Here is a 19,407-nt window from a genome sequence, read left to right as displayed (position 1 = left end):
AAAGGTAAGAGCAGAAATAAATGAAATGGAGACTAAAACGGCAATAGAAAAGATTGATGAAACCAAGAGCTGGTATTTGAATTTTTTAAATGACAAACCTTTCGTTAGACTCGCAAAAAAAAAAAAAAAAAAAAAGATGGCCACACAAATATAATCTGAAATGAAAGAGGGGATATTACGACTCATACCAGAGGAATAAAAAGGATCATAAGAGACTACTATGAACATTTATACACCAACAAATTGGACAACATAGAAGAAATAAGTTCCTAGAAACATAACCTATCAAAACTGAATCATGAAAAAATAGAATCCAAATAGATCAATTGTTAGTAAGGAGGTAGAATCAGTATTCAGAAGCCTCCCAACAAACAAAATCCAGGACTAGATGGCTTCACTGATAAATTCCACCACCAGATATTTAAAGAACTATAAGATAACTGCTGAATGAAATTGAAGAAGACACAAATAAATAGCAAAATATTCTGTAATTATGGATTGGAAGAATTAATACTGTTAAAATATCCATACATACCAAAGGAATCTATAGATTCAGTGCAATTCCCATCAAAATCCCACTGGCAGCCATAACCAGTTTGGCTCAGTGGATGGAGCATCGGCCTGTGGACTGAAGGGTCCCAGGTTCGATTCCAGTCAAGGGCATGTACCTTGGTTGCGGGCACATCCCCAGTAGGAGGTGTGCAGGAGGCAGCTGATCGATGTTTCTCTCTCATCGATGTTTCTAACTCTCCATCCCTCTCCCTTCCTCTCTGTAAAAAATCAATAAAATATATATTTAAAAAAAATCCCACTGGCATTTTTCACAAAAATACAACAAACAATACTAAAATGTGTATAGAACCACAAAAGACCCCATGTAGCCAAAGTAATCTTGTGAAAGAAAAAAAAAAAGGCTGGAGGCATCACACTTCCTGATTTCAAACTATATTACAAAACTATAGTAATCAAAACAGTATGGTGTTGGCACAAAAACAAACAATAGCCCGGTCGGTGTGGCTCAGTGGTTGAGCATCGATCCAGAAACCAAGAGGTCACTGGTTTGATTCCTGGTCAAGGCACATGCCCAGGTTTTGGGCTCGATCCCAAATAGGGGCATGCAGGAGGCAGCAGATCAATGATTCTCTCTTATCATTGATGTTTCTATCTCTCTTTCCCTCTTCCTTCCTCTCTCTAAAAATCTATAAAAACTTATTTTAAAAAAACAGAATAGATCAATGGAACAAAATAGAAAACCCAAAAATAAACCCATGCATTTATGGCCAATTAATTTATGACAAAGGAGCCAAGAATATACAATGGGGAAAGGACCATCTCTTCAGTAAATGGTGCAGAAAACTGGACAGCCATATGCAAAAGAATAAAACTGGACCACTATCTTATACACAAAAATTAACTCAAACTGACTTAAAGACTTAAATTTAAGACCTGAAACCATAAAACTCCTAGAAAAAAAACAGGCAATAAACTCCTTGACATCTGTCTTGGCAATAACTTTTTGGATTTTACACCAAAAGAAAAGGCAACAAAAGCAAAAATAAACAAGTGGGACTATTTCAAACTAAAAAGCCTCTGGCATAGCAAAGGAAACCATTAACAAAATGAACATGCAACCTACTGAATGGGAGAAGATTTTGCAAATCATAGATCTGGTTGGGGACTAGTATCCAAAATATATTTTTAAAAAAACACAAAAAACTCATACAACTCTAGCAAAAAAAAGTGTCTAATTTAAAAATGGCAGATGATCTGAATACTTTCCCAAAGACATACAGATGGCCAACAGGCACATTAAAAGATGCTCAACATCAGTAATCATCAGGGAAATGCAAATCAAAATCACAATAACACCTCATACCTATTAGAATGGTCATTATAAAAAGAAAAAAAGTGTTAGAGAAGAACACAAATATCTAAACAAGAGACTACAATACAGTAGCAAGTGACAAGCTTACCCATGTTTGTTTGTTTCCCTTGTTTGGTCATTTGGGATTTGAGTTGGGACTACACTTCCCCAGAATAGGCTGCTTCAAAATGAATCTTACCTTTTACTTCACCTGAATAAGAACTGCTAGGCATTTCTTTGAAAAAATAAACATTATTAAATTATGTATTTTGGAATCTTTCCTAAAAAAAAAAAAACACGTTCTTTTTTTTAAAATTATACATTAATGTTATTCTTTTAAAAAAAAAAACTAACACCCATCCTTTTCCCTCTCTTTTAGTACTATCATCTGCATTATAATGGACTGTGATAATAACATGAACAAATTTTCGGACAGTTCTCAAAGGCAAAGGATACTTCCTTCTGATTGTATCACCTGCTCACCAGATTGGAAAAAGCACTGAAAACCAATTCCTGAAAAAATTGACAGCTAATGTTCTTTACCATTTGCCATTACTCAAGGACTTTGGAACTAAAATGTTCCCCCAGTATGAGATATTGATTTTTAGTATGGACTGAATCACATAGATTTATCAGCCAGTAACTGTACAGTGTATGCAAATCATATCTTCCAAAACATGGAATGCTCCAATTATAAAAAGATTATCGTTGATTGATGAACTTTAGGAAGAACTTACACATATACTGTGTAAACAGTACCTGACATTTCTAAAATCCCAAATGTAGGAAAAATATGCAGACATAGAGATATAGAGGCCAACTCTTAATAATATGAAATATACTTAAAGAGCTTTTAAAACTGTATTTTTGTACAAAATATGTGCCTTTTTTACAATTTTTTTCCTTTTTATTTTTGTCATCGTTGCCATTTTACCAATATAATACATGGAGCCAAAGAAAACAATATGGTACTAATAAAAACTCATAGGGTTTCTTGTCAGATTTAATTTTACCCAATGGCAAAGAATCTTTTAGTTGTGGTTTTAAAAAAATAATTAAATGTGTGTGTGTACATATATATTTTTAAACGTTATCATTTCCTCAGAGGAGTCAATCATGTGAAATATCTAGAAATACCCTTACAGATTTTGCCAGTGTAGTTAAGCCTGAGCACATACATGGCTCAGTCAAGTGGGCTGTGCATTGAGCCCATCACCAACCAACACTCTTGCTGTGTGCCTGGCCAAACCCAGAGCTTAACTCAGGATGTGCCTCTCCTCATTTTGGTGGGGCCGGGGGTGGCGGAGAGGCATCTGTTGGGAAGAGTAAAGCACCTGAATCTGGTTGTCTCTAGAAGATCCTGGTTTATGGCTGAGGTATGAATATACTTGGTTTTAGACCCATGCCAGAGCTGATACTGACTGTCAAGAATGCATGGCATCACATCAGCCAAAGGCAGAGATGCTAGAAAGATGGGGACAGCCACGTGCTACCTGGAAAGTTTGTTTTAAGTCAGGTTCTAAAAATTACATAATTCGAAAAAAATAAAAATTACGTAATTCCAAGGCACATGCATGATGAAATGCAAGAATAAACTTTTGGCCACTTTGAACTTTTGCAAAGAACCTTTCCTCTGAGCCTATCTTCCATCTACTCCTTGATTTGCCATTGAAAAGTCTAACATCAACTGTGCTTAAAATAAGCACCAGATATAACTGATGCTCAATGGTAAGATTTCCATCCAACAGATTCCCTCTCCTCCCCTCCCAAGCTCCCCAGGCAGTGCTGCTACCCATTCCAAATACAATGGTAAAAGAATAAAGACAATTTGACTTTCACATCTGCTGCGCGGACTGTGTTGCCTTGCTCCTGGTCCCCATTCGTGCTGTCTCTGCAGCACGGAAAGGACATCTCCTCAGCACCTTTATGCCCTGCTGTCCTGTGCATGTGGCCTGGACAGGCTGGCAGGACCAATCATCGTCTGGGCCCTGCATCTTCAGGCTCACAGACTCAACTCAATCCTCTTTTTCATCAGAAGCAACTTGAAATTAAATGTCTGATGCTGTCATCAGAAAAGAATAGTGCCAGCTCCAGCACTACCCCAGCCCTAATGACTTATCGAGTGTTTATCATTTGTCTGCCACTGAATGGAGGGCTTCAATCAGATGACCTCAAGTCATCCTCCCGGCAGTCCAATGAAGTAGGACTTCCTACATTCCCCATTTTACAGAGAAAGGAGGGGCTCAGGGAGGTGACGTGATTTTAAGTACCAAGATCCTTCTTAATAGGCTCAGTGAATAAAATCAGATGAATATCGCACATTATAAGAAGCCTCGTGTACGTTACTCCTTTAGATATTAAGCTATTTACACAACAGGTTTCTATTCACCTACTCACAACTCATACTCTTTGGGGAAAAAAGTTTTAGTGACTATGATAAGGTTTTCAGGCATTTGGCTTGCTACATGCTATGAGCAGATGGAAAACATTTTTCTTTTCAAATGGCTCTCGAAAGAATGAATGCACAATTGGAGGGGGGACGGGTGGGAGGCGTGGACCTTTTTTTTCCTCTTCAATAATCAATGTTCATCAGCTCTTCCCCTATCCTTCCAATTTGTAGTAGAGTTTAAGCTAAATAAGACAACCAAATAGCAACAGCTGCTCCCATTTAAAAAAACAAAAAACAAAAAAACCCCCACAGATGTTTAAAAGCTCTATAAATCAGGTACCACTACCAAGCATATGTATTTTGCCTCCAATCACAAAGCTGATCTCTTCTTAAAAAGTAAGCATGTTATTTATGACTCACACAAAAATAATATTAGTTTAAATATATTTATTACTTTCACAGACATTATCTTTTCTAATCTTGGTGCAAAACCGAAAGTCCTTACTCTAGAAAATAGGAAACGGAGGTTAAGATTTGCCTGTTGCTCACATTGCTGTCATAGCTGTTTTCAAAAATTCAAATCCGATCAGGTTCCTCATTCTTCCATCCCTAAATCCAAGTCCATCCTACCCTTTACCCCCAGCTTACAATCTTCCACAGGAGGACATCCATGCAGGGGCCATAAGGCCCTTGGCGACCAGGTTCCCAGACACATCTCTCACCTTTCTCCCAGCTGCAACTCCACTTGCCCTCACCAAGCACCAGAACAGCCTTACAGTCCACCTGCACTTTCCTCCATGCTCTTTCGTACCCCATACTTTACCTGGATTTCCTCTCCTACCCTTTTTACCTGGAAAGTACCTCCTTTAAGACTGAGTTCAAGCATCACTTCTTGCCTGAATCCTTTCTCAACAAAACACCCTAAAGGTAGAGCTGGTTCCTTCTTCCAGGCCAAATGCTATGTACAAGTGCTCGAGGCAATATGAAAGAAAACTCTGTACTGCATTAGAAAACCTACAAGTTAGCTGAGAAGCCTAAAAATTACTGAATTAAGAAGAAAGGTGAATGTGGCCAGTCAATTCTGAAATATTAAAAGAACTGAAGAATGAGAAAAGTCATGAGAAAGGAAGGAATTTATGTTGATATTAGTTGGTTATTTCATAGCCAAGATATTGAATGTATGTATAATACACATATTACTCCATCAAAATGAATGGGAGATTGAGTGAAAAGAATCAGGTGGTAAAACAGATTTCATTCTATTGACCAGCATATAGCCAAGTCAGGGAAAAGCTCTAGAAACCGTTTCTAAATGGCAGTGGAATAGAATCTCTTTTCTTCCTGTTATACTCAACAGATTTAGAAGTACAGGCAAACTCAAGCTTTTTAACAAGATGTTTCTTTGTACAATAGCAACATTTTCCTGGGAAGATTCCCTTAATGGCATGGCATTATATCCCTTTTATAAATCATAAAGCAGATGTTGAAAAGTTTTTGCTCCACCTATTCATCCTTTTTCCTTTCCTAGATATCCTTGTTCAAATAAGCACATATTGCCCCATAGGCAAAAGTCCAGAGAAAGACAGGTTTTTGGAAAACCTATGTTACTTTGCCAGAGGCAGAGCCCTTGGTTTTCAAATTTTCAATGAATGAGTTTATGAATGAACTATCTCAGTCCAGCCCTGTCTACCATGGCCAGGATTGTGTCCCAGTCTCCAGCCTTCCTCCAAGGACTTATTAGCCCTAAATCTGCAAAGCAGGGATAACCCGTGCAACTTAGGCAGGAGTCAGCTGCCAGTGAGGAGACTCCTGCCAACAGCTCATCCAAAGAGGTCATTAAGTGGGCTTAGCCAAAGGGTCTCCCTTTAGTCCTCTTGGCCAGGAATGGAGAATTGTCCTTTGGCCAGTCTTCCAAACTTTGGTGCCAGGGTCTGCTGTATTCTTTAATCATTGCTCATTGCCATGCCCCGTAAAATCATGCCTGGAAGCTGCAGGGAATTAGAAGATTCTTAAAATCAATGGCTGTGCCCTGGAGCAAAGGAGCTAGGCCAGGCCCCACATAACCAAGCACAAAGTGCTGACTGTATAGTAGTTATGAGAGCACCTACTATGGGTTAGGAACATGACATATTCTATCTCCAATCCCTATGTAAAGAAACTGAAAACCAGACAACTTAAGTAATTTTTCCAAGAACTGAGATTTGAACCCATGGCCATCTAGCTCCCACCCCGCCATGCTGTCTCCTATGCTCCAACAGTGATCTTCCTTGTCAGCCTGGGCTGCTTGCATTGTATTTTGTTCTTTGTCACAAGAAATTGGCTGAGTTACCAAGATGACCTCTTTCCTAAGAGAATCAGGGAACTGATGGAGGAATCCCAATTTGCACACTTTAGATAAAATTACTAAACCCTTAGTTGTCAATGAGCAAAGAGGCCAAAGACAACTTGGTGCCCAATGCCACGAAGTCCAAAGAGATAGTTTGCAGAAACCACCTAGATTCTAGAGATGCTGGACTTCACAGTTTTCTGATATAACTAGAGGCCCGGTGCATGAATGTGTGCACCAGTGGGGTCCCTCGGCCTGGCCTGTGGGATCGGGCCAAAACCAGCTCTCCGACATCCCCTGCGGGGTCCCAGATTGCGAGAGGGCGCAGGCCAGGCTGAAGGACCCCACCGGTGCATGATCAGGGCCAGGGAGGGACATGGGAGGTTGGTCAGCTGGGGAGGGATCACAGGAGGGCTCCAGGACATGTCTGGCCCATCTTGCTCAGTCCCGATCAGCCGGACCCTCAGCAGCAAGCTAACCTACCAGTCGGAGTGTCTGCCTCCTGGTGGTCAGTGCATGTCATAGCAAGCGGTTGAGTGGCCTTAGCATATCATTAGCATATTTCACTTTGATTGGTTGAACAGACAACCGGACACTTAGCATATTAGGCTTTTATTATATAAGATTAGTGTCAAATAAGAGATGGGCTTTGGAGCCAAATTTTCTTATTTTCTTCAAATCCGTACCTTCCTCCACCCAGGTATCTTATGTAATGTAAAGTACTGTATATTCTTGCTGACATTCTAGTCTTTAGAACCTTCCTCTACTGCACACCCAAGAATAAAATGCTGCAAGGACACACCACTCCTGGGGAGCTCTTCACAATCAGCAATACCTCAGTGGTACATCTGGCCCTAGGATCAGGACTTCTGAGCATGCATGGACAGAGCACAGCCCTGTCAGAGGTAACCCATGAGCCCATCATCCAAAAAACTGTCTTCATTCTTATCTTACTGGGCTTCTCTACAGCATTTGAAACTGCTGAAACTGCAAACTCCTTTCGCCACTCCAGTGTTTGTTTTAGAATCAGGCAGACCTGGAGCTGACCCAGTTAGGAGCCCCGCATCCTCCACTCTCTCCAGTGTGGTGTTGAGCCAACTGGTCAACCTCTCAGGACCTCGGTTTCCTCATAGGTGAGGATGCACAAAGGATACTTTGGAGATGCTATCCAAGGTTTCTCCTTCTGATTCCTTGTGCCCTTTCCCTTGCCTTCATCATTCAGACAAAGAAACAAACAGAATCCTAAACTGATCTGTATTGAATGTGATCTTAAGCTTTTCATAATATTTATCTCTAGGGGAAAAAATGAACAAACTAAACGAAAGCAGTTTTCCATAAACACTGTTCTTAGGGAAAAGGCAAATATGCTGAAATCAAAGAAATAACTGCTCACCTGTGAGTTTTAAAATTAGGCTTTTTTGGAGCCTAGAATGGAGACAATATATTGAAAACAAAGCAATTTTTTTGCTGCAGCAGGCAGGGGGCTTAAGAGAGAAAAATGAGAGAGACAATGGTGAACTCTTAAGGGATTAGGATCTAGACCAGTGGCTCCCAACATGGGGCACACACCCCACAGGGGGGCAATTTGATTTTTAAGGGAGACAATTTGAGAATGAGTTATTAACAGTGAATTTTAAAAGTTCTTATGGTTCTAGGGGCCTCATATACAGTATATAAATATATATTGTGACATATTTATGCCCTTTTATTATATGTTTTGAAACTTTATTTGCTACTTTTTCATATCATTTCATACTATTACTAGAGACCCGGTGCATGAAATTCGTGCACGAGTATGGTCCTTAGGCTGGGCCGGCAATCAGGACTGATCGGGGCCTTTGGGCTGCTGGCCAGGGCCTTCCTTCGTTCCGTGACACGCCCTGGTGGTCAGCACATGTCATAGCAAGAGGTCGAACTCCTGGTCGGTTGAACTCCCGAGGGGACAATTTGCATATTAGCCTTTTATTATATAGGATTTTTTTTTTAACAATTTCTTAGTGATTTCTTCCTCAGTACTTCAACTGTCCTTTCATTCTTTTATTTTTCTCTTTCATGGATGCAATGTTCTTTGGAAGCTTGTTTAGACCAAGTTAATGGCCTTTTAGCCTTCCTCCATGTGAATAGGAGTTCACTTTTTGAATATATAGTTATTATTATTTCACACCCTGGCAGTCCAGGGGGAGGGGGGCATTAGGATTTTAGAGATGCTTTGGTAGGGCAATGGCCAAAAAAAGGTTGGGAACCACTAACCTAGATAATTCTGCAGAGTTTATACTATGAGCTGAAAAACAGGAAAAAAAAAATGTAAGATGACATAAACAGATTTTTTTCTCCTTAAAAAAAGACAAAGAGGAATTCATCAACTGTGGGAAAAAGGGACAGCAGGGCTATAGCCAACATTTAGGTCCCAAAGAAGTACCCCCTCCACTTATCAAAAACCTTGGACAAAGGGGAGAGAGAAAGCCCAGATAATCTTACAGGGTATCCAGGGCCAAAGAGACCACTGCCTGGCTCAGAATTCAAGTCTTATGAAGAAGACTCATGTCCAGCTTGGCACCAGAGGAGCAGCCTAACAATGGCTGAGGGAACTTCCTGGTCAGGTGACCCTCAGGGCAGCTTCATAGAACCATAAGCAAAAGGTTCCTGAGTTCCTGGACAAACAGGTAAGTGACTGAGCAGGAGCCATAGTCCCAGAGCAGCCAGGGTGTGAAACGAGGAGGAGGAGGGTATGATCCCACAGACATGACAGGAAACCACGAGGACCATGCAGACTAGAAAAGACAAACTTCTACTCAGGAAAATGCCGCAAGGACAGAGCCGGTGTCCACCTCTCCCCTCAAGACGGTATTTAAGCCAGTGACCCAAAAACTTAGCTCACCTCCAAAGACAAGGGGTGAAGGAGAGGAGTGGGGGGAAACTTGCATTCATTGGGTTTAAAACTGTACTAGTGAGATTTAAGTCCAGAAGTAACTGAGCTACCTTGAGTTGACAAAATAACTTTCTACTCTCTATGGAAATTGGCATGTCCTGACTATGGAAGAAATGTACATATCTGGAAAGCTGAATATTCTAACTACAGAATTTAAACTTGCCAAATGTAAAATGGGTGTGCTAATACCCATCTCACAGAATTACTGCCAGTTTTAAGTGAGTCCAATACAAAAAGCACCTAGCACAGTGTCTGCCTCATAAGATGCAGGGAAAGATCTGAAGTCCATTTCCTTCCTGCTTCTCTCTGGTTCAGCTCAGGATATAACAGGGTTTTGGTCATCCCAGACAATCATATGGCCCAGGAGAGTGCATGATCAGTTTTATGTATAGATAAAAGTGGTAGTTCCTACAGAAGCAGGGTTGGCTCCACCCACAGAGAAGATGGGACCCCAAGTAGAAAGCAGGGAAGTAGTGTTTTGTTTTTTTTAAAATATATATTTTATTGATTTTTTACAGGGAGGAAGGGAGAGGAACAGAGAGTTAGAAACATTGATGAGAGAGAAACATCGATCAGCTGCCTCCTGCACACTTCCTACTGGGGATGTGCCTGCAACCAAGGTACATGCCCTTGACCGGAATCGAACCTGGGACCCTTCAGTCCGCAGGCCGACGCTCTATCCACTGAGCCAAACCGGTTAGGACGGAAGTAGTGTTTTTTAAAAAGCTGGGCTGTTAAGTAACTCAACCCACCTAGGGACTTTGTAGTCTATGAGTCAAGACTCAGGGAATTACTGAATGTCCTCTCCAGCACTGTATTTGGAAGAGATTTCAGGAAGAAGGGAGCAGGGAGTGGTTTATGTTTTTCCATGCTTATTCTAGACAAGAAGTCAGCATACTACAGCCTATGGGCCACATATGGCCCACTGTCTATTTTTATAAAGTTTTATTGGAACACAGCTGTGCTCACTGGTTTATGTGCTGTCTGTGGCTGCTTTTGAACTACAAGGGCAGAGCTGAAAATATTGACTATCTGTTTCTTTACAGAAATTTGCCAAACCCTGTACTAGACAGTAATAACTTATCCGTCTATAGTGCTTAGAAAGTATGTCATACATATAATTTCATTTATCTCAGAAAAACATCTCAATGGATGAGTATATTTCATCAGTCAGAGTATCGCAGTGTCACTATGTTTCCTACTTTACAAAATGAAGAAGCTAAGGCTCAAGGTGTTAATGGACTTGGCACTGAGTAGCAGAAGGGTCCTCAAACCCAGCACTGTTTCCATCCCACTGTCCCGCCACTCTCCCTATAAGAACAATGTCCTTAATGTGACCTGATAGAAGTCTGAAGGGCACACAGAACCATCCTGAGGAGCTTTAAAAGCAAGGTCATACTTTCAACAACCTCTCTTGTAAGAGGTCTCCAACAATAGCACCAATCATCAGAAATGTTCCCCTGGGGCTACCCTTAGAAGTGCAAAGCATGTGGAAGCAGGTGTGGCTCAGTGGTTGAGCATTGAGCCATGAACCAGGAGGTCACAGTTTGATTCTGGTCAGGGCACATGCCCGCTTTGGGGCCTCGATCCCCAGTAGGGACATGCAGGAGGTAGACTATCAATGAATCTCTCACATCATTGATGTTTCTATTCCTCTCTCTCTCTCTCACCTTTTCTCTCTGAAATCAATAAAAACATATCTTTTTTAAAAGTGCTCACCCAATCCAAGGCCACATGAAGGTCCATGCCAATGGATATAAGGTTGATGGCCATGACCTTGAGGTCATGCAACATGTGTCCCAAGCTGCAAAAGAAAATACCTTACTTACATCACCCCAGACACGTTATAAAAATAGCACGTCAAGGTATGGTTGTCAAAAAGGTTAAGAACATAATTCTCATAGAAATATACACTGAGTGGCCAGATTATTATGACCGGCCAGATTATTATGACCCCCCCCTCAGTACTTCGTTGGGCCACCTTTTGCCTTCAATACTGCAGCGATTCTTCTTGGCATTGATTCCACGAGATGTTGAAAGGTGATGCGAGGAATCTGACACCATGCCTGATGAATAGCATTGTCCAGTTCTGTGAGATTTGATGGTTTTGGAACCAGCTGCCTGATGGCTCTTTTAACTTCGTCCCACAAATGCTCAATTAGATTGAGATCTGGTGATTGTGGGGCCACCTAAGCAAGGTAAAGTCTCCCTCATGTTCTTGAAACCACTCCTGCACAATACGTGCACCATGGCATGGCGCATTGTCTTGTTGGAAGAAGCCATCTCCATTGGGATACGCCATCAACATGATAGGATGAACTTGATCAGCAACGATACTTAGGTATGTTGTGCTATTCAGACGTTTAAAATGGTCTGGCCCTCTAGCAACTTCAGCGCGAAATTATAGCTAATTTGCCTACAAATGTCAGGTGATCATAATAATCTGGCCTCTCAGTGTATAGCGGGCACATGTTATTAATGAAGAAACTAGCAGGATGGAAAAACTGGTTCAAAGAAGTACACAAGTCATGAGTGTATATATAGTCAGTAAAAAAACAAAAAGTTGCTGGCATGAATGTTTATAGCAGCTTTATTCATAATTCCAAAAACTGGAAGCAACAAAGATGTCCTTCAGCAAGTGAATGGGTAAACTGTGGTACACCCATGCATGGAATATTATTCAGTGACAAAAGAAATGCACTGTCAAGCCACAAAAAAAAAACACGGAGGAAACTTAAATGCATATTGCTAAGTAAAAGACTACATACTATATGATTCCAATTATATGACACTAGAGGCCTAGTGCACAAAATTTGTGCGCGGGGTGGGGGGTGGGGGGGGACAGTCCCTCAGTCCAGATTGCGAGATGGTGCAGGCCAGGCCAAGGGACCCCACCAGTGTATGATCGGGGTCAGGGAGGGACATGGGAGGTTGGCCAGCTGGGGAGAGACCGTGGGATAGCTCCAGGGCGTGCCCGGCCCTTCTCACTTAGTCCTGATCGGCTGGACCCCAGCTGCAAGCTAATCTATTGGTCAGAGTGTCTGCCCCCTGGTGGTCAGTGCATGTCATAGAGACTGGTCGACTGTCTTCCCCCTGGTGGTCAGTGCATGTCATAGCGAGTGGCTGAGCAGCCTTAGCCTATCTACACTAATCTACACTAATAAAAGAGAAACATGGTAATTAGCGTACGACCACTACCCTTCCCATTGGCTAATCAGCATATCCTTATGCAAATTAACTGTCAGCCAAGATGGCGGCCGGCAGCCAGGCAGCTGGAAGCGAACATGAGGCTTGCTTGCTCCAGGGACTGCAGACTCCAACGTTCCCCGCCTGACTTGCCGGCCTCTGAGTTGAAACTCTAAGCAACTATGTACTATGTTGCAAATGTAGAAGCTAAACAAAACTCCAGAAACCAGCTTTCAGCCTGCCAGGATCTCAGAACTGAAGTTATACCATGTTTCGATTATAGAACGGCAAACAAACCAGATACGAAGCCTCAGAGCTAGAGCCAGAGCTAAAGCTGGCCCAGAATAAAATTTAAAAAAGAGAAAAAAAAGGAGCAGTTGGGAGTTTCAGTCAACAACCACCAGCCTGAAAGCAGCCCTCAGCCCCTCACCCAGACTGGCCAGGCACCCCAGTGGGGACCCCCACCCTGAAGGGTGTGTGACCAGCTGCAAACAGCCATCATCCCCTCATCCAGGCTGGCCAGGCACCCCAGTGGGAACCCCCACCCTGATCCAGGACACCCTTCAGGGCAAACCAGCCAGTCCCCAGGCCTCTATCCTATATAGTAAAAGGGTAATATGCCTCCCGGCACTGGGATCAGCGGAGCCGCAAGGCCTCTTGGCACCAGATCAGCGTGACAGGGGGCAGCGCCCAAACCCCCTGATCGCCCTGCAGCTCTGTGTGTGACAGGGGGCGGGGCCACAACCTCCCTATCTGCCCTGCTCTGTTCGTGACAGGGGAAGGCACCCCAACCCCCTGATGGGCCCTGCTCTGTGGGTGATAGAGGGCGGCGCCCCAACCCCCTGATCCGCCCTGCTCTGTGCATGACAGGGGGCGGTGCCCTAACTCCCCTATCGGCCCTACTCTGTGCGTGACAGGGGGGAGCTCCCCAACCCCCTGATTGGCCCTGCTATGTGCGTGACAGGGGGGTGGCGCCGCAACCTCCCCATCGACCCTGCCTTGAGTATGACAGGGGGTGGTGCCCCAACCCCCCAATCGGCCCTACCATGAGCGTGACTGAGGGTGGCATCGCAACCTCCCAATCTGCCCTGCTCTGTGCATGACAGGGGGTGGCACCCCAACTCCCCAGTCAGCCCTGCTCTGAGCCCGACCAGGGGCTGCACCTAGGGATTGGGCCTGCCCTCTGCCACCCAGGAGCAGGCCTAAGCCAGCAGGTCGTTATCTCCTGAGGGGTCCCAGACTGCAAGAGGGCACAGGCTGGGCTGAGGGACCCCCCCTCCCCCACCGAGTGCACAAATTTTTGTACACCGGGCCTCTAGTCATTAGCATATTACACTTTGATTGGTTGAATGGCCGACCGGACACTTAGCATATTAGGCTTTTATTATATAGGAAGGAGGATTCTGGAGAAGGCAAAACTTCAGAAACAGTAAAAAGGTCAGTGGTTTCCAGGAGAGAAGGGAGAGGAGACAGACTATAGGTGAAGGATAGAGGATTTTTACGACAGTAAAACTGTTTGAAACTGTAATGGCAGATACATGACATTACACATTTGTCAAAACCCTTATACACTTATATGCATAGCTCATGGACACAGACAATAGGGTGGTGAAGGCTTGTGGGGATGGGGGCTAGATGGAGGGGGGTAAAGTGGAGAAAATGAGAGACATCTGTAATACTGTCAACAATAAATATATATATAATTTGTACCTATGTGTGGTGATGGACGTTAACTAGGCTTATGGTGGTAATCAATTTGCAATGTACACAAATAATCAAATCATTATGTTCTACATCTGAAACAAATATAATATTATGTCAATATCTTAGTTAAAATGTTTTTTAAATAATGCTGAGCAAAATAAGCCAGATACAAAAGAGCACATGTTGAATGATTCCATTTATATAATGTTAGAAAATAGGCAAAACTAATCTGTGATGTTCGAAGCCAGGATAAGGGTAACTCTAGGGTGGGGGAAGTAGCAACTGGAAGGGGATACAGGGGAGGGCTTCTGATGGCTCTTAATGTCCTGTTTATCTATCTGGGTATTAGTTTCAAGGATGTGTTCACTGCAAGAATTCATTAAACTATATATTAATGATTTGTGTACTTTGATAGGTGTGTTACACTTTAATAAAAAATATTACATGAGCTAAAAAAAAAACACAACACCCATAGAACTTTACAGCACAGAGTGAATGTTAATGTGTGCAAAATTTTCAAAAGTCACTTAAGATTGGCGGGTCTAGGAAGGAAGGCAAACTATGATGTGAGAATCTGTATTATTAATGTACTAGAGGCCCACTTCATGAATTCGTATATGGGTGGGGTCCCTCGGCCTGGCCAGCGATCAGGGCTGATTGGGGGGGCTGGCCTGCGGGGGGAGGGACCACGGGAGGTTGGCCCCAGCAGCAAGCTAACCAACGCCGATTCCGAGAGGAATCGGGCTCCCTCCTCCCTCCTGTCTGGGTCCGGGGGCGGGTGAACCAGATTCAGGGCTGTCAGGGCCCCAGCAGCAAGGTTTGGGTCAGTGCACATCATAGCTACTGGCTGGTCGTTCGGTCATAATGGTCGCTTAGGCTGTTTTATTTATATATATTAGAGCAACTTCACTGAAGAGGGAAGGGGAAGGGTGCTGGCCTAAGTAGCTTTGGAAATGACTGGAGTCTGCATGACTGAAGGCAAAGGAATCAAACTGCACTCTAGCAGATAATATGGGTTCCCATCAGGGCACAGATTAACAATTCTGATACTACTCAGCATATATCCTGGAACTGAATAAGGAAGTGGATGGTGGCTGGTGGGATACAGGCTTCTCACTCTTGAAGAGAGGATTTATAGGTAAGAAAGGGGAGGAGGCCAGAATGATCCAGGTGATTAGAGTTGGCGACATTGGTAAGAACTTATATTTATCTTAATACTAGAGGCCCAGTGCACAAAATTCGTGCACAGAAGGGGGGTGTCCCTCAGCCCGGCCTGCACCCTCTCACAATCCGGGACCCCTCAGGGGATGTCTGACTGCCAGTTCAGTTGGACATCCCTCTCACAATCCGGGACTGCTGGCTCCTAACCGCTCACCTACCTGCCTGCCTGCCTCATCGTCCCTAACACTCTACCTGCCTGCCTCATCGCCCCTAACCACTCTACCTGCCTGCCTCATCATCCCTAACCACTTGCCTGCTTGCCTGATTGCCCCTGACCACTTGCCTGCCTGCCTCATCGCCCCTAACCACTTGCCTGCCTGACTCATCACCCCTGACCACTCACCTGCCTGCCTCATTGCCCCTAACCCCTCTGCCTGCCTGCCTGCCTAATCACCCCTAACTGTTCGCCTGCCTGCCTGATTGCCCCTAACCACCTCTGCCTCGGTCCCCGTGCTGGCGGCTTTGTCCAGAAGGGCATCCAGGAGGTCATTCAGCTGCCCAGTCTAATTAGCATATTATGCTTTTATTATTATAGACTAGAGGCCCGGTGCACAAAAATTTGTGCACTTGCGGGGAAAGGGGGGTGGTTCCTCAGCCCAGCCTGTACCCTCTCGCAGTCTGGGACCCCTCGGGAGATAATGACCTGCTGGCTTAGGCCCGCTTCCGGGTGAGAGAGGGCAGGCCCAATCCCTAGGTGCAGCCCCTGGTCAGGCTCAGAGCAGGGCTGATTGGGGAGTTGGGGCGCCGCCCCCTGTCATGCACAGAGCAGGGTGGATCGGGAGGTTGCAATGCCACCCTCAGTCACGCTCATGGTAGGGCCGATTGGGGGGTTGGGGCACCGCCCCCTGTCATACTCAAGGCAGGGTTGATGAGGAGGTTGTGGCGCCACCCCCTGTCACGCACAGAGCAGGGCCCATTAGGGGTGTTGGGGCTCCGTACCCTGTCACGCACAGAGCAGGGCCCATCAGGGGGTTGAGGAGCTCCCCGCTGTCACTCACAGAGTAGGGCCAATAGGGGAGTTGGGGCACCGCCCCCTGTCACACACAGAGCAGGGCGGATCAGGGGGTTGGGGCGCTGCACCCTGTCACACTCAGGGCAGGGCCAATGGGGAGGTTATGGCTCTACCCTGTCACACACAGACCAAGGCCCGTGGAGGGGGGTTGGGGCACCACCCTCTATCACCCACAGAGCAGAGCCGATCAGGGGGTTGGTGCGCTGCACCCTGTCAAACACAGAGCCGCAGGGCAATCAGGGGATTGGGGAGCTCCCCCCTATCAGGCACAGAGCAGGGCTGATCATGGGGTTGGGGTGCCTTCCCCTGTCATAAACAGAGCAGGGCGGATAGGGAGGTTGTGGCCCCGCCCCCTGTCACACACAGAGCCGCAGGGCGATCAGGGGTTTGGGCGCTGCCCCGTCATGCTGATCCTGGTGCCGGGAGCCTTGCTGCTCCGCTGATCCCGGTGCCGGGAGGCATGTTACCCTTTTACTATATAGAATAGAGGCCTGGTGCATGGGTAGGGGCCGGATGGTTTGCCCTGAAGGGTGTCCTGGATCAGGGTGGGGGTCCCCACTGGGGTGCCTGGCCAGTCTGGGTGAGGGGCTGAGGGCTGTTTTCCGGAAGCGAGCGACTGAAGCTTCCAACTGCTCCTTGTTTTCTTTCTTTTTTTTTTTATTCTGGGCCAGCTTTAGCTCTGAGGCCTCACTGCTGAAAACATCAATACAATGTTGCTAAAGCCCAGCTGAATGAAAGCTGGTTTCTGGGGTTTTGTTTAGCTTCTTATTTGCAACATAGTACATAGTTGCTTAGAGTTGCAACTCAGAGGCCGGCAAGTGAGGCGGGGAACGTTGGAGTCCGCAGCAAGCAACCTCATGTTCGCTTCCAGCTGCCTGGCTGCCAGCCGCCATCTTGGCTGACAGTTAATTTGCATATACTCACTGATTAACCAATGAAAAGGGTAGCGGTCGTACGCTAATTACCATGTTTCTCTTTTATTAGTGTAGATGGTTATAGATGGTTACATATAGAACTATTCAAAGACAGTGTACACACAGAGGGGTTAATATATGCACATAAATTTCTGTGCTCTCTTCTGAGAGGGCCTAAGAGAAACAACTCCCAACTAGAAACAAATATACCCAGCGTGCAGTATCCAGGAATCCATATAAATATGATACAAATAAGTGACTGAATTAATAAGTGGAGAGAAGAGACAAATCTCCCATGAAGAAGTCCAAATAATTTATGTGGCTCCTCCACCTCCAAGGAGGGGGAGCAAAACTCCTTAGGAATGGATTACATACAGTGACTTCCTCTCAAAGACAACAGAGTGGAAAGGGAGAAGAAAAAAGTAAGTTTATAGTGGAGAAACCTGACAAATGCTGCCTCAGCCAGGTGATCAAGGCCAATATTAGTAATCATAACATGTACCCTCTTGATATGATGTAATGAAATAGGACTTCACTTCTATGGTCTGTTTCCCAAAAGCCCAGTAAGCCAGTTTAATCATGCAGAAAACATTGGACGCACTCCCTTAGAGGGACATCCTACAAAATATCTGACCAGTGCTCTCAAAGCTAACACGGTCATCAAAAACAAAAAAAAACTGCCACAGCCAAGGGGAGCGTAGGAGACCTGACCACTACATGTAATGTGGTATTTATTCTGGATGGGAACCTGGGACAGAAAAAAGACATTGGGTCAAAACTAAGGGAATGTGAATAAAATATGGACTTTGGGTATTAATAATGTATCAATACTGGTTCACTAATTATAAAACATGTACCATATTAATGTAAAATGTTAAAAATAAGGGAAACTGGGTGTAAGGTATCAGGGAATCAATCCTCTGTACTATCTTCTCAATTTTTCCGTAAATTTTAAGTTGTTCTAAAGAACAAAGTATTAAAAAAAGCTTGCTAGATTAGATATAAAACTATACTACAGAACAATAAGGGCCAAGACCTTTGGAGTTGTCTCTTTGGCCAGAAAGCAATCATATGTCCCTCTGCTCAATAAAAATCATTAGCAGCTTATCAATTATCTTCATTAACATCTATCTTGACAGAGTGTGAGTCATAATCAACATAAGTTGTCAAAGTTTCATTCCCCTAGAGGATGGCCCTTAGATGGGTTTGTTGGCTTCAATGTGATAGGATAACATCTACATGGATATACAGTCATCCTCCTGATTTCCAACTTTTGGATAATTTTATCTTAACAGACATGACCTGTATCTCTTACGTTTTCTTCACAGAAATCATCACCACTGGATATATCCATGGTACTTAACATATAAGACTGTGGCATCTTATAAACCCATCACTAACAAGCCACCAAATATTGATCAAGTTATAAATCCTATATAATAAAAGGTTAATATGCAAATAGACCGAATGGCGGAACAACCAAACAACCGGTCGCTATGACGTGTGCTGACCACCAGGGGGCACGCACAGAACATAGCGGGCATCAGCAGCAGGCGGCAGAGTGCGGAACATGGCGGGCGTCGGCCGCAGCTGGATGGTGGAGCAGGTGAGCGAGGGCGCCAGACCAAGGCGGGGCACTGGTCGCTGTCATCAGGGCGAGCCTCTGGTGGTTACTGAAAATTATCTACTCCCACGTGCCACGGTCCCACCTGGCACTCACACTTGCTGCTGGCACCAGCCCCGCTCACACCCACTCCCAGAGCCACTGCTCGCACCCACTGCCGGTGCCTGGCGCTGGCCCCCATCGCTCGGCACCATCAGCTGGTGGCCCCCGATCGCCCCTCAGGGCTTCCCCACCTCCT

General features: G+C 44.6%; 1 protein-coding gene and 1 long non-coding RNA gene across 3 annotated transcripts in view; one reads left to right on the top strand and one right to left on the bottom strand.

Moving 5' to 3' along the window:
* COLEC12 (collectin subfamily member 12) overlaps nt 1–3,702 on the top strand; it is a 176,653-nt gene extending 172,951 nt beyond the window's left edge. The window contains exon 10 of the mRNA XM_070420537.1: nt 2,244–3,702. Within this exon, the coding sequence (XP_070276638.1) occupies nt 2,244–2,263 (20 nt within the window). The 3' untranslated portion in view covers nt 2,264–3,702. The remainder of the gene's footprint in view (nt 1–2,243) is intronic.
* Nucleotides 1–19,407, bottom strand: part of LOC139013987 (uncharacterized) — a 57,215-nt gene that overhangs the window by 17,847 nt on the left and 19,961 nt on the right. The gene's annotated exons all lie outside the window — the stretch shown is intronic.

The sequence above is a fragment of the Myotis yumanensis genome, unplaced genomic scaffold (genome assembly GCF_028538775.1).
Source record: "Myotis yumanensis isolate MYYU_CA2020_CCGP unplaced genomic scaffold, mMyoYum1.0.hap1 SCAF_7, whole genome shotgun sequence".
Lineage (NCBI taxonomy): Eukaryota > Metazoa > Chordata > Mammalia > Chiroptera > Vespertilionidae > Myotis > Myotis yumanensis.
Note: the sequence above shows the minus strand (reverse complement) of the source record. Positions and strands in the feature narration are given on the sequence as shown.